The following is a 24,654-nucleotide window of genomic DNA, read 5'->3' on the forward strand; positions in this document are numbered from 1 at the left end:
ACCATCCATCTTTATCTGCTTCACTGGCTGGCTTGTGCCAATTATCATGGAAAATGCACTTATTTTTTCCCAGTTGGTGATATTGCTTTGGAATAATAATTAAAATAATTATAATAGTCAGACATATCAGCGGTTGATTAATACTTTGTGCAAAGCAAATAAAGGGAAATAATACAAAAAAATCACTACAAATATTGGGTAAGCCTTTACAATTTACTGTTCAAATGGTTACAATCTTTTGAAATCGCAAGCTTGTCCCATATCATTATTTGAAATGTTGCAAAATACATACAAAGTTGATATCAAAGTAAACAGAGGAAGAAAATAAAAAAAACTGTGCAAGTTTAAGAAATACAAGAATCCAAGCAATCCTGAGTGCCAACTGTGATATACAAAGATAAAGGTTGCTGAATTACAATAGTTGCCGATCCACCAATATTTGTTCATGAATAACATATTTACCTTCACACAAAACTACCATTAATAAATCTGCCATGAACAATGCCCATTCATCTTTCTTTTTATACACTGCGTACATGACAGTTTCGGCCTACATTGGAGCCTTTATAGTACAAATTTGGATAGTCCTAAGAAGGTACAGTAGAGCATAGAACATCAGCATAGAGGCATGATCTGGTAGAGTGGGGAACAAGTGTTTTCAATGTCTTTTCCTGTTCCAACGGTGCCTATAGTTTCGGTCAATTTACCCAGAAAACTGGTATGCAAAAACCTTAACAGTACTAATAAGAGACTCAAAGCCAGGACATTTTCAACAAAAAGCAGATAGCAATGTGAAACAAGTGAAAACAATCTGTGACAAACCACAAAACGCCCAGATACACAGCCCTAAGAGGGGCGGAGTCAAGCTCTACAGAACACATGTCAATCACACCCAGTGAGGACTGCGATTGGACGAGACATCGGAGGCAAGGGAGGACAGCACTTTAGCAGCTGCCTTGTTCTTGAAGGAACCATCTTTGGACACATCCGAGTCGTCGTTGCCGGTGTGGTAGGAGCCGGTGCTGTTGGGGCCAGCGGACTGCCTGCCTTCTGCCCCCTGCTGGTCGGAGTTGGTGGTGGTCAGGGTGTGTATGGCGGCCTGGAGCTCTTCCCGTGTGGTCGAGAGCCTCCGCGGGCAGGGCAGGTCGGGGTCGACGGAGGCCACCGCCTCAGAGTGGCCGCGGACGAGGTCACCAACGGCCCGGGCGGAAGAGCTGATGGCCGCACTACCGGTGGTCAGGTTGGACTCCCGGCCTTTACCTGGGGGGGGGGGGGTCAGGGAAGTGTAGGCCATGATTTACTGTGGAGTCGTTTAGCCAACATTCAGACATTGAATTCAGACACAGGTCAACCAGGACTGGTGAGAGGTTTGGCTTGTCTTGCTCAAGGATGTCCTATTGGTTAGGCTGTGGACATTGGGGATTGAACCCAGTATCTGTCAACTGGGAGTCGAAAAGCCAAGGCACTTCACTGCTCAGTTTATAAAAAAGCCTTGCATTCAAGTAAAAATAACATATTTTATCAAGCATATGATGTCTTAAAATGAATGTGGTATCATGTTCTCTTCTGTGACAGAAAGATTTCCCTAATCACTACAATAAACCACATCTACACTTTCATAATCCTATAAAATATTTCCACATCGCTATATAAAGCACATCTTCATTTCCCATAACAATATAAAATGTTAACATTCAGCCATTATAAAGGTCATCTACACTTTCATAATACTATAAAATGCTACTATAAAGCTGTAATAAAGCACATTTACACTTCCCATAACACTATATAATGTTACTATACAGCTATTATAAAGCTCATCTACACTTCTCATAATACTATAAAATGTGACTATAAAGGTGTAATAAAGCACATTACACTTCCATCATACTATAAAATATGAATACATGGCTATATAAAGCACATCTACACTTCCCATTATACTAGATCATCTGTAACGAGGTACCTTTAAATAAACATGGTTCTATTGTAATACGTTGTGATGCTCCAATGCTTTGAGGCCCTCGTCTCTGCAGAGGGCTTTACCTCTCAGGGTGTCGGTCAGGCAGGTGTGGAGTACTGCGATGGCCCTGTTGAGCTGGAACAGCATGGTAGCCACAGCCCTCAGCTTCTGGAGACGAGACACCTGGGCTTCGTCTTCATCATCAACTCTGTCAGGGCCGGACTCCCTCTCCTGTGCGCACGCACGCACGCACGCACATGCACACACACACACACACACTTATCTATCTGAAAAACATCTGCACTCTTATTCGTGGTTCCAGCCACTCTTCACTAGGTGGAGTCTCCATCTTGAACACCAGGGATTGTGATTGCCGTTGATCCTCGCGCCTTTATTTCTCAGAAGGCCTTCCAGCACTCTTCTTCAACTTTAAGGCATTGCAGTGAGGTGTTGGGTGTACATAAATCCATGCGTGCCGCGTGGTAGCTGGTGTCAGTCGAAAAAACCCTGAATGTTTGTTGATGAGCACAGCTTTCCTATGATAGACACCAAATAGCTTCCATTCGCATTTAGAACGGCAGAGGGTAATGTGGATCTCAGATGACTTGGCAAATTAATCTCAGAGTCCCAGATATGGGTGTGGATATCATTGCTATGTCATTACGAAGATTGAGCTGCGGTCAGACCATATTATGCTGCCAGCCCTGACAGTTTCACAGATAATCGTTCTCTTCAATAACACTGAAACACCAAAGCGTTTATTTCATTTTAAAAAGAAAAAAAGGAATGATATAAACATGCAGCCTTTTTTCACCACTCATTCATAGTGTATGAATTCACTTGGACTAAAGACGATTTTTTTTCTTCTTCTTCTTCTTCTTCTGTTGGCTGCTGAGAGGCCCTCCCTAGACCTCTGGCCCGACAGTTGTTAAACTCGGCAATAACTCACTATAAACACTGCCTTTCGTTGAACAATGCAAGGCATTGTGGACAGAGAAATCCCCCCCTTCTTTCCTCCCAATACACAACAGAGTAGAACCGAACCGAACTGAAAAAAAAAAAAACTGCCAATTTGTGTGGCTAAGATAAGAGCTAACAAGCGGCGTTAGCGTTGAGTGATGCGATTCCATTCAACTCCATTAGTTTCCATAACGATCGCCCACGGACGGACGGAGGGCAGATAAGCTCCCATGGTGCTCTTGGGTTTTTTATAGAAGCAATAAAAAGGCAGTTGAGCGACGTCTTTAACAGGCGGCGGTTAGGGCAGCAGGCTTTTAATCTGTGACACATGAAGACCCTTTTTCACGCCATTTTTTTTATTCTTCCAAGGAGCATCTGCTCGGCAACTGGGACCGGGTTTTCAGGTCACTGGAGGGGGGAAACCCCGTTCCCGGGAGCTGCCAAGTACAAAACTCTCAGTCCTTTTTAACACCGGCCAAGGCTTCGGCTCCATTACAGCAAATTTGGAGCTCAAGTATGTTCCTCACTGGGTGCCGTCTTCCCGTTCCCAATATACAAATTGGCTCGCCACTATAAACATTTCAGCCGCCACTACCCCGAGCCTCAACGCAAGATGACACTTGTTTCAGACCTTGGTTGCTAGACTGTATTTTTTTTTTTTTTTCATGAATGCGGTTGACTGAGAGCTGTCTTTATGTCTTATAATCATTTTTGTTTTCGACCACAAAATATCCCAGAGAGCGTACGTATCAAAACTCGAAGGGGCCTGGAGGATTTTACAGCGGGGGTTGAACCAAAATGATTAAGTGTTGTGTGTTTTTGTTGTCAAAGCTGTTTAGAATAAGAAACATTCATTAGTTGTGTGGTTGTGGCCGAGTAGGCTTTGGGGGCATCCAATGTTATTCTGCCTAGCAACTCAATATGGCAGGGTTTGGGGGCAGGATAGTCTAGCGGTTCGGTTGTTTTGGCCAAGCCGAAAGGTTGAAAGTCTACCTGTGTCATGGACTTACCCTAACCCTTGGGCATCCATCCATCCATCCTGACGTGCTCTTTATTGACATGAATCCCATATTTCATTACGAATAAAAATCACTGTTGATATTATTTAAAATGAACAAGCAACATTTCTTTATCCAAACCCCTAGATCTAAAATGTACGGCCCGCAGGACAGGTAGTATTCTCTATGCAGCGACAGGTCCGTCTGACATCAGTGTTCATCTTGAGGTCAGCCACTCGTTTTATGGTCGTTTCTTACCGTCATGTGGCAGTGGATGTAGGTCTGTAGGGAACAAGCCAGGTCTACTGCCTTGGATTTTAGACTCTGTAGGGCCTGCGAACAAAACAACAGTTAAGGCTGGCAGACAAACGCGGCTTTAGTACCTTTAAAGTCATTCTTAAAAGACCCAGAATGTCCAGAAGAAATAGAGACGGTGATCTATAGGTAGTGTACACGTCACTTTTCTTATTTTAACGTGCTAGTCAGCCACAATAAAAGTGTTTAAATAAACCATTTATCTACACAACCCTTTGTTAAAATACAAATAAAATAATACTTCTAATTTATCCAAATGACATAGTGTTTAACATCCCCCTAACATTATTGTATTCCTTTTTCTATCCAATAGCCTCGTAACAAAGTGAATGGAAGAATGATTAAAGATAATAAAACAAATTTCTTATTAATTGCATGATGATGTGATTTCTCACCGGGGTCCTCGGATAGGCCAGCTGTGCATCCCTCAGCATTTCCTTTGTAATGTGAAGCCCCGCCTCCAACAGGGACCCTACTCCCTTATTGGTCCCCTCCAAGAGACACATGGAGGTGGAAGACTGTAATGTAGTGCAGAAGTAATTTGGGGATTATTAACCACATTTCCATGGCAGTTTGCTGAACAGTTAGAACTAATGGAAAAATACAAAATGTTATGTTATTTTAATAATCCCCTTCAGGGAAATTGTGTTGTAATTTACTCCAAGCTTAATACACATGGCAAACGACTCCCTATGCCCTGGTCTTACAATCAGGACCGCACAAATTAACAACAGAAGGTATTTGTTTATAGATTTAGACGTTTTCTTCTGCAACATTCAGCGAGATAAACCAAACCAGACAAATAAGACACATTACGTGCAACTGAAAACAAAGGGGAAATTCTTGTCATCCAAAGTACAAAATGAGTGGTCTATAAAACTACCAGTAGCATTAACTATTGCTTATTTTGTGCAATGTGAGCAGAAGTCGTGTGCACCACAAACACACACTTAAAATGCCTGTTTGCCGTAGAGTCAGAAAAATAAATAAACGCAACCTCCGCAGGATTAACACATGCGTAATTTATAATATCAAGCAAAGAAGGAGGGCTGGTCCTGGCAAATTATCAAGCAGCCTCCAGTGCTAAGACCGACATAGATAATCCCCCCCCCCCCCACACACACACCATTCCCCAGCCTCGTTGATCAGAGGGCATGATTAGTAGCCCCTCCAGCCCCCTGAGCACCCCACACACCAGTGGCTGTCTTCACTAGTGTTACTAATGTATGGTGCTGTGTGTGTGTGTGTGTGTGTGTGTGTGTGTGTGTGTGTGTGTGTGTGTGTGTGTGTGTGTGTGTGTGTGTGTGTGTGTGTGTGTGTGTGTGTGTGTGTGTGTGTGTGTGTGTGGTGTTTCCAGTGTGTATCTGTGTCCTTGTGTGTGTCCATGTGTGTATCTGTGTCCATGTCTCCATGTTAATGTGTGCGTCTTTCTGTCTGTCTTTGTGCGTGTGCGTGCGTGCGCGCGTGCGTGCGTCTATGTGCTTGCTACCTTGCCGATGGCCCGGGCGCCGGGCTCGGGGGCGCCGAGTGGCTCGCCGGTCAACGCAGCCAGGTGACCCACGCTTCTCAACGCCACGTCCAGACACTGAGAGCTCTTCCTGTGGGCCTCCGTCACCATGGACGAGATCTCAGACTCACAGCCCTGGAGGCCGGGGGGGGGGGGGGGAGATATAAATAATGAATACATAATTGAATAACAGAATTCTCTTTTTGTTAAATATTTTTTACATGGCGTACACAAACGCGGAAAACCCGGTTGAATTTAATTAAAACAGATCAATATGAGGAAAGCAACAAAGTGGTTCCCATTGATTGTAGGGGGGTGGTAAGTGGAACCGCGGACGCGACTGGTCCAGGAGCCAAGACAGAGGGAGAGAGAGGACCGAGGAAAAACATGGGGCCGTGTTCAGACGGTGGGGCCTGGAGGGAATTTCGGATTCACGCTTCCATATATTCATGTTGTGTTCACACGACTCAAGGTTGAGAATTCCCCCTGCTTTCCCATTTCCATACACACAGCTCAAACAGCTCACAGCAAAGACCCATCAATCAATGCCCTGCATTTTGATGAGCCATCCACGCGTCAAACGCAAACAAAATTGATAATCACTTATTTTTTCTCTTTTTTTTTTTCAATCCACATATTGCACCATGCAGCGATTATTTTGTAAGGTGCACAGACAAAAAAAAAAAACAGTGCATCTTTGACCTCCTATATTTTGACTGATAATTAGGACATGACATAAATGTTAAATAATAATGATTTATTAAGACATTGAAATCATCATATATGCCATCTATATATCTTTCCTTACCTGTTGCACTTGGGGAACATATTGATTTGTTATTCTTCCAACTGTATCGCCTTAAACTGAGCTTGAAACACGTTATCTTTCGAGGAAAGTTAAGTTTGTGTCAACACCCGAGAACTGGATTAACGTAACTGTGTTCACATTTAGGTGTGAATCTCGCTGTGCTGTCAAGTTAACAGCAATCACCTGTCAATGGTCACAGGCTAACAGCTTTGTTATCTATCGTTTGTTGAGGAGCCAATGTATAATATGTATGAAACCACATAAAATATTTTCGGAATTAAAGAGGCACTATGTTCTGGATTTAACTCTCCAATTAAGATTGTAAATTTTTGAAAAACGTGTAATTGAACTTGTACAGACACTCTCCATTGCGTCGAACAGCCTTTGTGCTGATATATAGCATTTGAAACGAGACAATTTTGCACGGAAAAAGGAAGGAAGTGACGGAAGGAAGTCCGAGCGTGCTTCCTCGCATAAAAAGGGGAGCTAGCTTAAGCCTGTTCCTAGCATCACGTTGGCTGAGAAATGGACCCATTGCACACATCAAGAACCCTACAGGGCTCCTACGGGCTGCCGTGCACTTAGGGCTGTGGAGAATGTACATTAATTACATATATGAATAAACATAAGGAACATAAGCTATAGGCCTATACATCTACTCCTTTTCGAAGGGATTTCGCCTCGTCCTCGAACTTAACACAAATCTGACCCGCAATAGAAAGCGTCGTCCTCCTCCAAAACCTCCTCCTCTACCGTGACCGAAGCGACGGGAAGGTGTGGCTCTGGGGGTTAGCCCCTACCTGGATGAGCAGCTGGAGGAAGCCTCCCATCCTCTTGACCTGGCACCGCAGCTCCTCGGCGGCGGAGTACAGGGCCCGGGCGGCGGGCCGCGTGCTGGCCAGCCAGTGGCGGGTGAGGAAGACCGCCCGCTCCACCGCCGACGTGGCGACCACCAGCTGGCCCTGGGCCTCCGGGCGGCAGGCGAACACTGCAGGAGGGGGAGAGAGAGACAGAGGGAGGTTCGGGTGAGACCAGAGACGGATGGAGGATCCCGTCGGGAGAGATGGACCGACACTGGAGGAAAGGGGGAGGGAGAAACGCTGAAGGAGAGAGAGAGTGAAAGAGACGCACTCTTTGATTGTTGAGCGGGGACCAACGTATGGCAAGGGTGAAAGACAGGGAAGGCCGATAGGAAACTAGGAGGAGTCAACAAACACCTCATGTTAGTGGGAAACATTAGGGAGCTTAATCATAATTAACATACATGCTGCATCATCCTGTAGAAACAAACAAATTCGAAAAACTTCTGTTGACAATTCCCCGTCTTGTTTTACATAATTTAAAAAAAATCGGTTAATAATCCTAAAAGGTGTGTTTCCGCGGCCCCACCGTTCTCCTGGCTGTCGTCGTCCAGGCCGTCGTACAGGTCACAGACGGTGCGGACCACCGTGTAGACCAGCTGCAGGTCGTGGATCAACCGGTCCGCCATGCTCTCCTCCGGGCCCCCGCAGCCCCGCAGAGTGGATAGGCTCTGGCCAATCAGCTCCTTGCAGATGCCGGGGAGGGCGGAGCTTGACGCGCTCGGATGGGTGGACGGGGGTTGGGCCACGCCCATCAGCCCTGGGACGGACGGCGAGGAGAAAGTGTTGGACGTGTGCCGTTTGGTGGGACTCGGACCCCTAACCCTGGCAGTTTTAGTCTTCTTATAAGACGGTTGCTCGGCAGCGGTCTCAACACGAGTTAAACAATTCCCCCCCCCCCCCGAATAAATAAAGTAATCTTATTATGCATCCATGGGTCTCAAATGGTACTTTCTCAATTATGGTATTACGAGTCCCATTGGCAACGGTCTGGTTAAGACTTGTAAATGTTTCACCCTCATCTTCAACGTTCATCTCCTAATGAGGGAACGGTTGTGATGAATTCAGAACTAAATGTTGTTGAGTAGTGGATGGGCTAGGCTTCACTTTTAAAAGATGTTTGGATAAAACCGTCCGTCAAACGTTGTACATTTAGAACAGGGGTTCTCAAAGTTTTGACAGCTGAGGGCCAATTTAGGAACCCAGAATTTGACTGAGGGCTGCCAAAGGAAAAAGAAATTGGCGGGAAACGCCGTCAGCATTCCCAGTGGTGAAAAAAAAACATTGCACCGTGGACCTCTGGGAGTGAGGTCAAGTGAGTCACGAAACTGAGGTTCATCCTTTCAAAGTAATGAACAGTCGGATTAAAACTAACAAATTTATCAGGATTTAATTGAAAGCTAGAGAGTCGACTTTTCGACTCTCGAAAATATATATATATATTTTTTTTTACTTACATCTGTATGTCATTGCGGGCCGCCATTGGCCCGCGGGCCGCACTTTGAGAACCAATGATTTAGAATGATGGGTATGAGAGTCAGACGGAAGGGTTTACCGGTGGACGTGGAAGAGGCACCGAGGAGGCTCTGGATGGGGTGGACCCTGATCTCGTACAGTCGCCCCGAGATCCTCCTGCTCTTCAACAGGCTGCGGCTCCTGGTAAAGAGCACAGAGCCAGGGGTCAGAACCATGAAGAACGGCTGCTGGGTATGAGCCTTCCAAACACTGGAAACATAACTCCCGTCCACATCATGGAGTTTGATTGGTGAAATGTCTCCCAGTAGACTACAACTGGGGTGTTCAATGGTGAAATTTCTCACACCGATTGCCATCTGGAGGCGTTATCGGTGAAATGTCTCCCCCTAGACTACACATATAAGCAAAATAATAAGAAATAATAATTAATAATAAGGTAAAAAATCCTATTACCCCAAAGATCCCTATAGCTATTCCACATACAGACTATCCAAATGTTGTTGAGAAATTCATGCAAATCTCCAAAAATGTATTTCTTGTAGTTGGCCGTATGTGTTCATAGTTCAACTTCTCAGCTTCGCCTTAATTTGCTTCGGAAAAAAAACGAAGAATTATGAAATGTAAATGGGAGCATAGAATATGTGTGGCAGAAATACCATCGGTGAGCCCAGTGGCGTAGGAACTATGGCCCGATACACCTAATATTTTTCCACAGGGAGGTCTAATTAGTAAGCAAATAGACCGTAGCAAGTTAACCTGACGGCGTCGGGTAAACACGGTCTAGTATAGAGCGCTAGCCAGCGGAGGCTTATTGGAAGCAGAGAAGAAGAAGGGAGGTGAAGGAGGTACAGAGAGCTCGCTGCCATGTTGCCCTTGGCTGGTCCTACCACTGGCACCAATAGGAGCTCATAAACATGCCTGACAAGAAAAATAACAATGTGAGAGGAAAACATTGTGGGTGCTGCCTGATGTTTGGACCACGATTGTAGAAGGAATTGTACAGTACAGTAAGATATACTGGAACTTTGGCTGGCCCCCCTTCTCTTTCAGTTCCCCTGCCGTTAAAAACCATAAGAAAAGCTTCAAACAGCCCAGGGAGGAATGATCTTCAAATAGCCACTTCTTCTCAGCTTGTCAGGGGGTGAGAGGGAGAAAAGAGAGAAGCTAAGGATGTGTTAAACATCTGCACATCTGACGGGATGAAAATCACACTGGCAGTGGAAACATAAACAGAGGACAGCTCTGAGAAAATAAAGTCGCCCGTGAGAAGCGCTTCAACAAAAGCCGCCCTTCCACGTTCCGTTCAAGGAGCGCGCGGAACTTTCCATATTTCCATCGTTTTGCTTGACAGATTGTTCATACCGAAGTGCGGCACGCCAGGAGCCAGTTAACGCAGAGCATCACGGGCATCGGCTCAGGGCCGTAAACCACGAGTGCTTTCGTGACGTCTGACAACAGGTTGTCCGAGCGGTTACGCTCAACGTGCGATTCAAACGCCAGGAGGTAAAATCGCTTGTTTATTTAGGGGGGGGTTGGGTGAAAATCAACCAGATGTGGTTGAACCCGGTGTGGAGGCAGGGATGAGGTCTGCCAGCGCAGGTTCGATGCGATCCCCATCGTGCCCTTTGTCTAAAAGAAAGCGGGGTCAAAGCACCCGGGAGCAGGGCACCAGAGAGACCACTTTCTCACGGGCGCTCTTGAAAGTCACTCGGGGATAAGAACAAGAGTTAAAGCGTTTATAAGAGGTAATCTAAATGTAGATGCTCCGGGCGGGGACAGAAGGACGGCGGGGACGGAGGGATGGATGGCGGGGGGCTGGAGGTGAGGCGATAATTACCTGCGCCGCGAGAAGGAGGCAGAGGAGGAGGTGGTGGTGGAGGAGGAGGCAGACAGATCCTGCTCCCACTCATCATCGGGATCGTAAAAAACTTCATCATCCTTGGAGGCGGCTTCCCCCTGGGGAGGGTAAAATATCGCTGACTACGCCGACCCTCGCGTTCTCCACTTGATGAGAAATACGCCGGAGACGAGGCATAGCTCTCCCGGCCGTCAACCACATAAACAAGCCATTTGGGCCTGTTTATGAGAGTATGGGCATGTTCTATGGCCCGGGTATTAGATTATATGTCGGTTTCTTTACATGCTGAATGGGGGAAACAAGACAGGTTGGAGGAATGTGTGGTGCGCTGGGTTGAGAGAATGACAGGCCGCAGGGGGGAGAAGGGAAGAATAACAGTCCAGATGAAACCTTTAAAAGTCAATTATTTGACGACAGGTTTTCTGATACATTTCTAATTAACAAATTATTTAGTCCATCACTAATGCTACCTTTATAATAGTTTAGAAATCCCATATTCTGCCATTGATACATTAAGAATGGTTGCCAACGCACACATTTAGAGAAGAATCCAGACCAGAAATGCTTCGAAAGCGTTATGTCCTCTACCTGCTCCAGCTCCCTCATGGCGGCCATGTTGTTCTGGAACCTCTCCAGGGTCCAGAAGGTGGAGATGCCCAGCTTGGTGTTCTGGACACGCACTTGCATGCCGTTCTCTTCCCTTGCGTTCTCCATCTCTGAGCTCTCGTGCCTGACAGCAAAAAAAACATTTAAAAGTCAAAGCTGAACGGTAATAAATCTCATACTGGTCGGTGATAGTTTACCGAATGCTGTTAGTCTAAGGGTCAGGGTGTTTGTTCGTGGGTGCTCTGGGTTTGAATTGCAATGTCGAGAGCTTAATCGTAGACATAGCTCAGGAGGTAGAGTGGGTTGACTTGTAACCGGAAGGTTGCTAGTTTGATCCCTGCCTCCTCCTATCTGATTATCGAGGTGTCCCTGAGCATGACACCCAACGCTAACTACCCCCGACAAGCCTGGCTGTCGCCTTGCATGGTTGACTCCGCCGTCAGTGTGTGAATGTGTGTATGAATGGTTGCAAGCTTTGGATAGAAGCGTCGAAAATCCTTGAGCAAAACCCAAAACCTCTGAGGCGTCGCTCCATAGAGAGATGGATCTGAATGCAATGTAAGGATCTAAATAGAAAAATAAATGGCAAAATGACTACTACTAACAAAGTAGTAAGTAACGATCTCTTGTGTGTGTCATGTGTCAAATGTCAAATGTGTCAAATTGTGTCATCGACCCGATATCTTACAGACTCGCTGGAAGACAATTATCAAACTAACTGTCTGCATTCGCTCTTCCGAGCTTTAAAAAAACATACATGGTAAAACACACTACCTGCTGAAGCGCGTGTTTTTCCTCAGCTTGGTGCTGATTTTGTTGGCCTCCTCGATCATCAGGGAGAGCTTCATGGCGTCCCACTGTGGCGCCACTTTGACCCAAAGACACAAAGACACGTTACAAACTCCATCCGCGACGCCAGCGAATGAAGCCAGCAAGCACCGCAGCGGAGACGATTAGGGTCAAGTAACAGCCAAAGGTGTTCCATGGGGAACAACTGATATGAATGTCCTGTACTTTCTGCTTAATCCCCAGTTGGGGTTTAAAAAGCACATCTTATCTTACAACGTGTAACATCACAACGGACATGGATACAGCCACACATTGACATGCACACACAGACACACACATTGACACACCCACCCCGGACATGGACACAGACAGACACACACCTTAGACATGGACACAGACACACCAATGAGACCCCCGCCCCATGCGTACCGGTCTTAGGGGTGCGGTTCTCCCTCAGGGCCATCCTCTTCTGAATCTCCTCCAGATCTCTGCTCAGCTTCACCTTCTCCGCCTCCAGCGCGTCCACGATCTTGGCCTGCCGCACGCTGTGCTCCTCCAGCGCCTTGGGGTCCGGACACACAACGTACACGTCAGAGATCTGATCACCACCCGATGAGGAGGAGCCGGTCAGCGCTGGTACAGCCATTAGGGCCCGTCAACCTTCAGGTCGATGGGTCATTGGTAGGGTCAGGTAACACCCATTACTGGGGCAGCCCTACGGCAGGGAGGGCTTGCCTTTTACACCTGGGATCGGTCATCACCGTATTAGCGGAGCTGACCTTGGTTTCACTTTCAAGGTCGCTCTTATCAATCGGGCCGTCTTAGAAGCTGACCAGAAGGTAATTTTATTTAGCGTATTCTGTGAAAGGCGGTCAAATGGTGTAAATTGGCTCTATAATTGGAAAGGTTGACACACGTATAAAGAAAGTCTTCTCCATGTTTTTTAATTTATCATTAAAGATAACGACCGCATGAGAACGTCTTTTCTTCTGCCTTTTCATTTCACCGAGAAATTCCAATGGCGTGTGCTTTTTTGTTCGATTCCTTAGAAAATATTGTGGTTAACTATATGGTATACATCACTCACTCCCTCTATACTTTCCAAAAGGAAAAAAATATGATTCCGACGCTGATCTCAGCGAATCGTGGCTAGAACGACATCATTCTAGATGACACATTTTTGAGACCAAACTTTTTTTTTCAGTGCAGTGAGCATAGCTCTGGCTATGGGTGTTTTGACTCCCAACCGAGAGCAGCTAGTTTTGATATCCCCTTGTCGCAACCACCGCAAGACCAAAACGCAAAAAATGACATGCATTTGACTCAATCTTAAAGGTGACATATTATACCACCAGATGAGTGTGTGTGATCAGCCGCCATAAGCCGTTTTGAAAATCGGCCTCTTCCGTCGTCGACAAGATGTACCCTGGATGGATCAGTCTACCAGCCTACCCAGTGGACTGTAGCAAACGTTGCTCATCTATTCGTCACACGTCTAGGTGGACACGCCCACTCGTGATGTCAGAAGAGGCAGATTTTCCAAGCGGCTTCTAACAGATAATCACACTCACACCTGGTGGGATAATACGTCACCTCTAAGAGGCTTAGGATCAAAGCATTCCCTTTGTCCTGAAATGGACACTCCTGGACACCCCAGTATAACAGCTGGACCCTCCAGTATAACAGCTGGACCCTCCAGTATAACAGCTGGACACCCCAGTATAACAGCTTGACCCTCCTGGACCCTCCAGTATAACAGCCGGACCCTCCAGTATAACAGCCGGACCCTCCAGTATAACAGCTGGACCCTCCAGTATAACAGCTGGACCCTCCAGTATAACAGCTGGACACCCCAGTATAACAGCTTGACCCTCCAGTATAACAGCTGGACCCTCCAGTATAACAGCTGGACCCTCCAGTATAACAGCCAGACCCTCCTGGACCCTCCAGTATAACAGCCAGACCCTCCTGGACCCTCCAGTATAACAGCCAGACCCTCCTGGACCCTCCAGTATAACAGCCAGACCCTCCTGGACCCTCCAGTATAACAGCCGGACCCTCCAGTATAAGAGGCGCCCTGACCTGGGCCTCGACGTGGAGGCGGAGCCTCTTCTTCTGCGTGTCCACCTCCAGCTCCAGGTGCTGCTTGGCCTGCCGCAGCTCTGCCATCTGATTGGCCACGCGCCTGTTGTCCTGTTCCTGGTTCTGCTTCCGCTGGCTCTCCTCCACCTGAGAGTGGGGGAGTGGGTTGGGGGGGCAGTTGGAATGTTATGTTAGATATTGCACAATATTTTAAGATTTGTAATCTTAATGTTTTGATTTATTAGTATTATTTCTCTTATATTTTCTTCTTATCTTTTGAGGTTTTTTTGATTCAGACTTGTGAAGTTGATGCAGACACATTTTATTTTTGCAAAAGTGAACATGACAACGTTGTGTCGAAATGAGACGTTTTGAAGTAGGCAGTACGGTATGATTTGTAACCATTTTAAAACAAAATGATTAAAGTTCTTATCAGGCCACTTGATCATTTGTGTGTGCGTTGTACCAGCTCTTCCTCCAGGGTGTGGATGCGGTCTTCGTAGCGGGCCCTCTGGTCAGACAGCTCCTTCTGGGCCAGCTCCTTGGCCATCTGGATGCCCTGCATCATCTCCTGCTTGGCCTTCAGGTGGGCCTCCTCTATCTCCGCCTCCAGCCTGCAGGCGAGCACCCAGGCGAGAGGTGTTCAAAACGCGCGGGAATTCAGAGAACTGAGATTTGCAGATCATAATAATAAACTTGGATAGCACATAAATAACTAAAACTACAGTAGGGTGGAAGGAGGGCAGTTATCAATTAATACGGAACATAAACAGTTCAAACAACCGATGACCAGGCCAAAACATGAAAAATGAAAAGCCGAAACACAATTTGATCACTGAAAACGTCCGTAAGACTAGTGTATTAACGGTTGACTCACTGGGCTCTCTGGGCGGAAAGCAGCTCGTTCTTGGCGAACTCAAAGTCCTTCTGTCCGTCGCCGGAGCCCGTCCAGCACGACACCCGTTTCCCAGACTGCACCTCTGCAGGGTGGTTGAAGCGGAAGTAGTGGTCCCCGCCCAGAATCACACGGTCGCCCTGGCAACCCCATGGACAGGCAGATGAACGGGGTGAAGAAGAAGCCAGACAAAATAGTAAAATGCTTGTTTCTGAATGTTTTGGAACCATTTTAAAAAAAGGAATACAATGTTCAAACGAGTTCTATTTTTTTTATGCCTTGCTTTTAATTTATTCTCTTGTAATTAGCGGTTGCACACCTTACATATACACATACATTTGGCAGTCAGCTCTCAATTGGACGTTTTTAACCTGTTTTCACCGTATTCTCCAGTACATGCGTTTCCTATTGCCAGCGTCGCTGTACGTACGTGGTTGAGGACGGTGGCCGTGAAGATCAGGTTCCCGTTCACAAACGTCTTGGCGCTCTCCATCGGCGTGACGCTCACAGTTCCTCCCACGTTCGAGATCACACTGGAAGAGCGCGAAAAAAAAATAAAGAGTTATAAAGGGTTTAACAGAAAAAAGCTAAGAAAAAAATAGCATGTCCTTAATTATTATTTTTTACAAAAAGGTAAAACATGAACTTGATAGAGAAGAAACGGACCGGATTATAGCCATAATAGGAATAGGTGGGTGGAAATAATACACAGTTTAATAGAATAAAAGCACAACTAAGAACTAAAACAGCCTCTTCAAGCGAGCGCTCTTCTACCGGAGGGTCCGACTCACCAGTGGCGGTCGCCAATGAGAGCCCCCGACAGCTGGATGTCGTGGGGGGACTCCGACTTGAGCTTCCCCACCAGGGTGCGGCCCTCCCGGATCATGTAGAGCAGCATCTCCGACAGCTGGGGGTCCTCGTTCAGGTTCACCAGGTTGGGCAGGCGGTTGTCCACCTTGAAGGTCAAGCCGGCCCTCTGGCGCCGACGCAGGAGGGAAAAAGTTGAGGGAGCGCCATTTTGTTTTCACCGCTGAATTTCTCCTTTGTATTTATTGTATCATGATGAGGTTTACTATGGAGACATTTATCAAACAGTGGTATCCAAAGCGACCAACACTGATTTCAGATGCATGATAAAGAGCAGGTTGGTAGGAGTTAAGACTTAGTGCTTAAGGATGCCAACGATGAGGCTGGTGACAATGTATAACAAACCCAGTAGCTTTGAGCTGGGGGATAAACACTCAAACAACTGTACTATGCTGTATCCTGTTCTCTACAGAAAATGCGCTGATGTGCCGGTGCAGGAAAAGGGACTACGGTCCTGAAAAGAGGTAATCCGGAATGAATAAAATGTGTAAAATAGATCAGTGTGTTTGCATTCTTTGTAAACTATAGAGGGACAAATGGCAATGATGGCGCATACAGTTCAGACTACAGGTTAGAAGGTGGACATCATAGAGTGACAGTAGGAACACAGCTTGGGGGGCCATTCAGACAGTACACCAGCTGTACCCCATAGAGCCAGGGGTGCATTGGCTCTGTGGAGAGGTGTTTCCCTGGGTCAAGTCCTTGACGGCACTCACCTGCAGTTCTTTGGTTTCCTCTCGCTTCCGGATCTCAGCCTGCTCAAGCTTCTCTCTCCAGGCCCTGCAGCATCAAGGGGACAGTAGTACGTTCGGTAGCGGATCACCGAGACTAGAGACTAGTAACGCTAGTCTCACATATTACTATTATCAGCAGTAATATAGTAAGTATCATTTCGGTGCCATGATGTCTGTAAGGACATTGTGCTCCTCTTTATGCCAAAAATAGGATAAAGTTGGTTGTGCAAGCTTATGAAAGAAAACAACCAGCCCAGGACCTGGGGAACAGACTAGAAGGTAATTCAGGAACACAATGTCCCTCCTGTGTAAACACACTTTAAGCCCCACAGCAGACATTAAATGTGCATTGCTCAGTCGTTTTGTTGAAATGTGTACACAGCCTTCCTTGTTGTTTCTAATCCGTGCGATGCGTGATGGTTTTATGAACGACCGCCAATGAGTAACGGTGAAGCAACGGGTGAGAGCTGACCGCTGGTTCTCCAGGTTCTCCCTCTCCCGCTGCGTGAGCTTGCTCCGCAGGCCGGCGATCTCCTGCTGGAAGAGACGCTCCCTCTCCGGGAGCACCCCCTGGGCGCTGGTCTGTGCGGCGCGGAGCTTCTCCACCTCCAACTTAAGCTCTGCGGACACGGACGGAGACACGGACACACACACACACACACACACACACACACACACACACACACACACACACACACACACACACACACACACACACACACACACACACACACACACACACACAAATTAACTTACGGTGATTCTAGGTCATAAAGCGGTCAGGAATGAAGACGGCTGTCAATGATAAATATTAAGTGCAATCCCACGAGAAGAGTCAAATCCCATAAACATATCATGCTAAATAATTGAAAGGCGATCTCATCTATAAAATTAAAAGCGTCGTACTGTAAAGATTTGCTGCATAAGTCATGGGTAATCTGATGAAGAGAAGTATAAATAATGTGTTACAAAAGCATCCTCAATCCCTTAACATAATGTGAAAGTAGCACGACCAACTGAATACATAAATTGACAAGTGAAATGGCGCAAATTTATTGAATTGGAGTTTGATGAGTTTTATCGAACTTCAGCATAGAACGCTACATCAAGAGCTCCCCCTAGTGTTCACTAGGGGACATGGCCGTATAATCTGACTATGAAAAATAATACTTGCATGACAGTTAGCTGTCTTGTGCAGCCGACAGTGCATAAATATGGGCCAGAGGCAAGGTTAGGGCCAGGCTTTAATTGAAGTGGGAGGTGAATAAGCCAATGATGGATAGATAGGCCGACAGCGGGTTATGGGAGAGAGACAGCAAGAGGGGAGAGAGAGAGCGAGGGAGACTGACAGGGACAGAGTGAGGAGGGAAAATTATATACAAGCAGACAAAGACAAAGAGCGGAGAGGGGACATGCAATAAACAGGACAGAGATGGACAGACATGCAATAAAGTCAATATCACCCACTGGCGGTGGAGTAATTGGACTTTTTAATGCATGTGACCCAGTGATGAGGTGAGTTCAGCTGAAGTGCTAAACACAAACTACAGAGGGCTGCAGAAGTGTGAAAACTTTACAGGGTGAGAAGGGAAGAGCTGGGAAGTACAACTTCAGAAGGCGTACACAGCGCATGGAAAGGGTGACGTTTATGGTTTAGTTGGTAGCTACGTCCTCTCAAAAAACTTTTGGTGGTTAAAATGTAATTTCGACCAAGGTTTGAGCCAAAGCGAATAAAGGAGTATGGCAACTTAAAAAAAATAACAAGAACGTTGCACAAAAAAATGGAAAGAGAGAAAGGCAAAGACAAAGGAAAAAAGAGAGTAAGACACAGAAATTGCGGATTTTAACACAGTACCTAACGTCTCATCTCTGCTAAGGAACCCTACAGTTCCAACTGCCTCTTTTGAAAGGGACGCTACTCAACCAAGTGCGAGAATTCACTAAGTCAGCACAGGCCATTCTTTGTCCACCCAGATGGATGATGGATAGACCCACTCCCTCCAGGTCTCTTCTCTGGTGGACGGTACCAAACGGATAGTGCAGGAGTTTGATTTACCCATCATGCATCTGGGTGGGGACTCCCACCTGCGATGTCACTAGCGGACCGATGCAACGCTTTAAATGGCTTCACACACCTTCACCTTAAATACAGGCCCTTTTAACATCTTAATCCTGTGACCTCTGACCTCGGATGAGCTTGGCGTTGGTGTCCTCGTTGACCTTGGCCAGGTTGATGATGGTGCGGGCCTGCTGGGCGTAGCGCAGCGTGCTCAGGCTCTCGTCCACGTTGCTGCCCGCCGGGCTCACCGTGGCGATCATGGCCGTCTTCGAGTTGCCGCCCAGACTCTCCTTCAGCAGCCTGCCGGGTCAGAGGTCACAGTGAGAAAGACGGCGGGGAATCGGGACGATTTGGCGTTCTGACGTGTTAAAAGAAAATACATTGAATGAGTTTTATGAAAGGATATCGTAAAATAAAAACAAGTGGTGGATTAATGTTGCGACTTGCAGAAACAAAATGTGTATTCAAATGATTATTACAGAGATCTTTTAAAAGTTGTTGTTTTTTGTTACAATGGTTTTGATGATTGTTCAAACACAGATGAGGAGAAACCAAGCTTTCGACCACTGGAATCACCCCAGGGTGAAGCACCGGGCCACTGCATTCCTAACTGATTGGCTGCCAATGTTGTCACTCAAATCACTTTCCCGTGACCAACCACGGCAAGGGACTTTAGAATCAAACAACTCTTTCAAAAATTCTCCACCCTTCTTTAAGAGACCGACTCCTGACTCCTTGAAAGGTGAGCTGACGACGCTGAAGAAGAGTTTCTCTCACCAGGTGAGGACCGACTCTCTGTAGGGGATGAAGACCCTCTTCCTGTTGACCACCTGGTCAGCCAGGGCAGAGATCACCTTTCCCAGGGTGAGCAGGGACATGTTGATGCTCGCTCCCTCCTGGGAAAACAAAGAGCATTGAAGGACCTTTAAGGAATCGTCTGACTATTGTTGATGTGGTAATTCTTCTAAATACTTCAGAATAAATAACTAAATTACAATTAAGAGACACAGCATATCAACCACATGTAATTATTTTTGTACACGGTGACTTCTTCATATTTTCTGAGAAAGGCAGACCTAGCTCACAAACTGAATTAATTGAATGAAAGGAATTCAATTATTTGCGTTCCTTTTTTCATTTTATAAAATAATCTAACCCTAAAAACGTATGAAAGGAAACATAAAGGAATACGTTAATCCCACAATTTAACTTTTTGGATAATGTGAACGCCTCTGACATCTCAACTCCTCCAACCTTAGCTCCGGGATAGCATAGAGAGGAGAGGCCTACCCTGAGACGCTCTCCACTGGTCTGGGCCGAGTTACACCTCTCGCTGCCCGCCAGATCCACCAGGTTGATCCGGCTGGTGATGCGGTGGTCGTGCTCCTCCTCCTCCACAAACTCTGTCTGCACACCAACAAATAAAGAGTGGAGAAAGAGGGCAGAACAGTCATGAAGGTGGCCAGACAACTGATGCAGACAGACAAAGACGCATCGCTAGAACGGCTTGTAACCTTTTTCGTAATGAATAGTGTTCCTGTCTTTTTTCTCAACATATTACAGGTTATGTGACACATATATCTTCAGTGCAAATAGAGAATGATTCTCACAACACCAGCCGGGTATATTTATCATATTATTTAGAATGTGAATTCTTCCATCCCATATCCCCCCTTTACAATTATAACAACAGATTCATATAATACGCCAGAATGTAATCCTCTACACAAGAACACGTGGCTTACATAAATACACACAGACACACACAAACAAGCGACTTACAATAAGTACATTTGTCAGAAGAAAGAGAAACAACATATATCGGTACAGTAAGGATGTTCATACAAACAATTGCTACGTTAACCCATTCCCTGTATACCTCAAAGAAAGCTAGGATAAGATGCTACAAAATGCTATGTACTACTTTTAAGTGCCACACACACACACACACACACACACACACACACACACACACACACACACACACACACACACACACACACACACACACACACACACACACACACACACACACACACACACACAGGGGGGGGTCACCTTGGTCTGGGTCATGACCAGGGTGAAGACGGAGTGGGACCTGGAGCTCTTGTCGTTCATGCCAGTGGCCGCCGTGGCCCTCTGCTTGTTCCCCAGCTCCAGCCATACCTGGAAAAATCACACACACACACACACACACACACACACACACACTTATGGATGAATAGATAGATAGAGGTATAGAGAGAGAAATAACATAAGGAAGGAAGGAAGACATGCAGCAAGAACAACTAAAGAAAGTTGGGAGACCGTCTCTTACCTGAATGTCGCTGAAGGAGCTCACCACATGCCTGGAGGAGAGAGACGATGATGGTGATTCGGATGGTCACTTATGAATAGGGACAGTTTACTATAGTTCTGTATCGACTATTAATAAATACAATAAAATCATGTTGAATTGATTAAAAGGAGCGCTGGTCCTTACGTAGAGAGGTCAGCGACGTAGGGCCCATGGACCGGGTGCTCTCGAACCCTCAGCTGGAATACATCCAACACAACAGTGGCTGTCAGGAAGAGGCATCTTTGCAGGACTCGTTGCCAGAGATATCGTTGCACTGGAGTGGTACACTAAATTGTTTGTTGTACTTACAGGCAGCCTGTGGTTTTGGTTGTCCCTCGCCACCAGCAGGTCATGGATCTTCTCGTTGTACACCTCAAAGTAGCTCATCTCCAGGTGGCAGGACACCTGGAAACACAAGCAAATGCACAGACAAGAGCCTGGGATGAAAACATGTCGCCCAAGAAGCTACACTCACTAACATTTGCATTGAATAACCCAAATGTGGTTTTTTTACTGCCTACTTGTCTTGTATAAATTGTCGAATGGTCGATGTGGGTCAAATGTGTAATCGTGTCCAAAACAAACAAATTGGATTCAATGTGGACCGTTATTGTGAAGGCATGATCCACATTTACATTTCAGTGCATTTAGCAGACGCTTTTATCCAAAGCGACTTACAAAGGTTCATACACACATTCACACACAGACGGCGGAGTCAACCACGCAAGGTGACAGCCAGCGCATCGGGAGCAGGAAGGGTTAGGTGTCTTGCTCAGGGACACCTCGACACTCAGCTAGGAGGAGCCAGGGATCTAATAACAGGGATCTAATCATCTTTAGAACATCCCTGAACCTTAGCCAGAGGTCCAGAAGGGAGTCTGTCGTATGAGAAAAGAGAAAGAGAGATAGAAGAGAGTCCGCACACCTTGTCCTTCTGAACGGAGGCCAGTCTGGAGAACAGCTCCTGGCAGAAGCGTGGGATCACCCCGGCTTCCTCTCCGAAGCCCATCATTCTATGGCGCGATTCGAAATGGAAAAACGGTTTAAATACGTGCTGAAGGTTAAAAAGTTGTGCAGGGTGAATATCAACTGAAAATATGCCCACAGCAGATGCATCAAAGAACTGAGTGGGGAAAAAAATGATTTCCTGGTGAACTACATAACCAAACGTATTTCATTGCTCTTTACAGTTTTAGTTTTAGTTCATGTTTGTTCATGACCATGCCCCAGGAGGATTTGTTTGCCCCACACTTTGTGTCTATTTACAGCTAAAGCACTCACGTGTACGACTTTCCAGAACCGGTTTGTCCATAGGCGAACAGGCAGGTGTTGAAGCCCTCGAAGGCCCGCTCCAACAGGGGTCTAGCTAGGGTCTGGTACACCGTCTGCTGGCTGGCAAAGCTGGGGTCCTCCACGTCAACGGAGCAGAAGGAGAAGTCGTAGACGAAGGAGTGGCTGTGCTTTGAGACCGGATGCTGGACGACTGTCTCCTGGTCCTTCATGAAGATGACCTGGAGTCTGTTCTCTGCTTTCTCTCTAAAACGACACAACATTTTTACTTCACCTTTTTTTATGACAGTTTTGACAGTGTTTCTAAGATTAAGTAACGCAATATGACTCAAATGCGACATAAAAATATGTTTGTTCTCTTGTCTGCGAAGTTGTCCATTCCAACATTTAAGGTTAATGTAATGTGATGCGTATAACGTAATGTAATGCGTGTACAAACCTGGCATTGAAAGGTCGCACACGCACTGCAACGGTCACCGCACTGTTCTCCATCTTCAGGGAGTCTTGTGGTTTCGGCAACTCGCTGGGGCGAACCAGGGGCTCAGCCGAGACACTTGTCGCTGGAGGGACCTCCGAAGGTGTGGAGTTACCCTGGACAGAAGCCGCTTCGTCGCTGGAAGTCTTCCTCGCTGGTAGGCTGGCGTTTGATTTGAACACACTTGAGGAGGTCTTGAGTCCTCTGGGTGTTGGAACAGGCTTCGTTTCCTCAGCTTGCGGTCTTCTCATCTTGGGCCTCTCCAAACTAGAGTTTTTAACAGACACCGCTCTTGGGATTGGCTCTTTCACGGACAGCTTCTCGAACACGTCCTTCTTTGAAGCAATCCTCTCAAACGGCGTCCTCTTTGTCGGCGTTGAAAACACCTTCGCATGGTCTTCAGCTTTCCCCAGCTCCCCTAGTTGCCTCGTTGCGGGCGTTGGCGTCTTATTATGTGACGTTTTCCCAGGTGCATCTGTGATCTTAACCGGTGTAGCTGCCGGTGCACTGTGTTCTTTGACTTTAAACTTGGAAACTGTGTCCCTCAGACTTGCGGTGCGGAGCACACCCATCATCCCGGGCACCCTGCTGTTGGACTCCGACAGGACTTTGGTAGCTCGTGGTTCTCCAGTAGGGACGAGGCGCTGCCCGTCGGCGGCCCTGCTGGAGTCGGAGCTGACGGATCGGTCGATGACTACCGTCCTGGTCCTGCGCTGGAGGGTCAACCTCTTCTCCGGTGCGGGCGTATGGGTCTTCTCCGCCGGGTCGCTCATCGCGGTGGTTTGCTCGGCGTTGTTCTCGGTGTTGTTGGTGTTTGTTTTCCTCCTCTGCAGGGTGAGTCGTCCCAGGGTGGGTGTGGGGGTGCCAGCAGGGGTCGGAGGCCCGCCGCTCTTTGACAGCCCTGGGATCACATAGGTCCTGTTGATGCTCTTGTACACAGATCTGCTCTCGCCACACGTTGAGTTGACAGAGTCCGTGCTGAGGTGTGTGCTCAGCTGTGTGGTCTTCTGTTCCTTGATCATGCGTTCCCTGGCCGGGGTTTTCGAGGAGGCTGATGACATGAGGTGGTCATAATACGTTGTGTGCTTCCTCCCTTGTATTGAAAATAAAGACATGGCTGTTGGCTGCTAAAAATAGGTAAATCAGAAAAAACTAAAAGCCGAATTGGACTTCACTCCGCGGCGATCCAGGATCCATTGGTCTCCAGTAACTGCGTATAAGTAATCCTTTAGAGTTGGAGACTTATTTTATATGGGCGTCATTATTGTAAGTCAATATTAACTGTACAACAATGATCTACAGTCACGAGTATCCATTCGATTCTGCGAGTGAACCAACGGTGCATCAGGGTTGACTATCGACTATAAAAGACAAACCAAAATAAGTCAGGGGCTTTTAAAAAAGCCAGTTCGGTAATGAACTTAAATGAGTGGCTTCCGTCTGAATAATGTCCAAACCAAAACAAAAGGAACGGCTGGAGCGTTGTTTACATGCTCGTCTACCCCACTTCCGCATTTGCCCGCTTCAATTTTAAACTTCGATGTCGTAAGCAAGCCGCCCGCTCATTGGCTGAATCCTCGGAGCGTGTCCAGCTCCGATATACAGTACTCATGTACGGCCACTAGATGGCGATATATTCAAGGCTACCTTCTATGAGTCACGTTCACGTTCACTATTGATTTATTTCTATCATCCATGAGAGATGCTCAGAGACTTTCACATCCACCCGACGGACTAAAGCCTTTAAAAGAGTGAGGTGGGTATACATTTGAAT

General features: G+C 46.6%; 1 protein-coding gene across 1 annotated transcript; it reads right to left on the reverse strand.

The window, feature by feature from the left end:
* Nucleotides 1–192: 192 nt before the first annotated feature.
* Nucleotides 193–24,424, reverse strand: kif14 (kinesin family member 14). The gene is made up of 29 exons (XM_060067865.1): nt 22,845–24,424; nt 22,397–22,651; nt 22,041–22,128; nt 21,425–21,520; nt 21,260–21,312; nt 21,095–21,125; nt 20,836–20,943; nt 20,068–20,184; nt 19,555–19,673; nt 18,905–19,077; nt 17,191–17,338; nt 16,701–16,764; nt 15,909–16,093; nt 15,548–15,650; nt 15,100–15,257; nt 14,689–14,836; nt 14,223–14,369; nt 12,570–12,702; nt 12,126–12,219; nt 11,334–11,475; nt 10,725–10,843; nt 8,967–9,067; nt 7,941–8,171; nt 7,352–7,539; nt 5,726–5,878; nt 4,632–4,754; nt 4,180–4,254; nt 2,047–2,194; nt 193–1,260 (listed from the first exon to the last, which is right to left on the reverse strand). The coding sequence occupies exons 1-29, from the start codon at nt 23,993–23,995 to the stop codon at nt 887–889; spliced, it is 5,025 nt and encodes a 1,674-aa protein (XP_059923848.1). The 5' UTR covers nt 23,996–24,424; the 3' UTR covers nt 193–886.
* Between the last annotated feature and the right edge of the window lie 230 nt (nt 24,425–24,654).

The sequence above is a fragment of the Gadus macrocephalus genome, chromosome 12 (assembly GCF_031168955.1).
Source record: "Gadus macrocephalus chromosome 12, ASM3116895v1".
In the NCBI taxonomy this organism is placed as follows: Eukaryota; Metazoa; Chordata; class Actinopteri; order Gadiformes; family Gadidae; genus Gadus; species Gadus macrocephalus.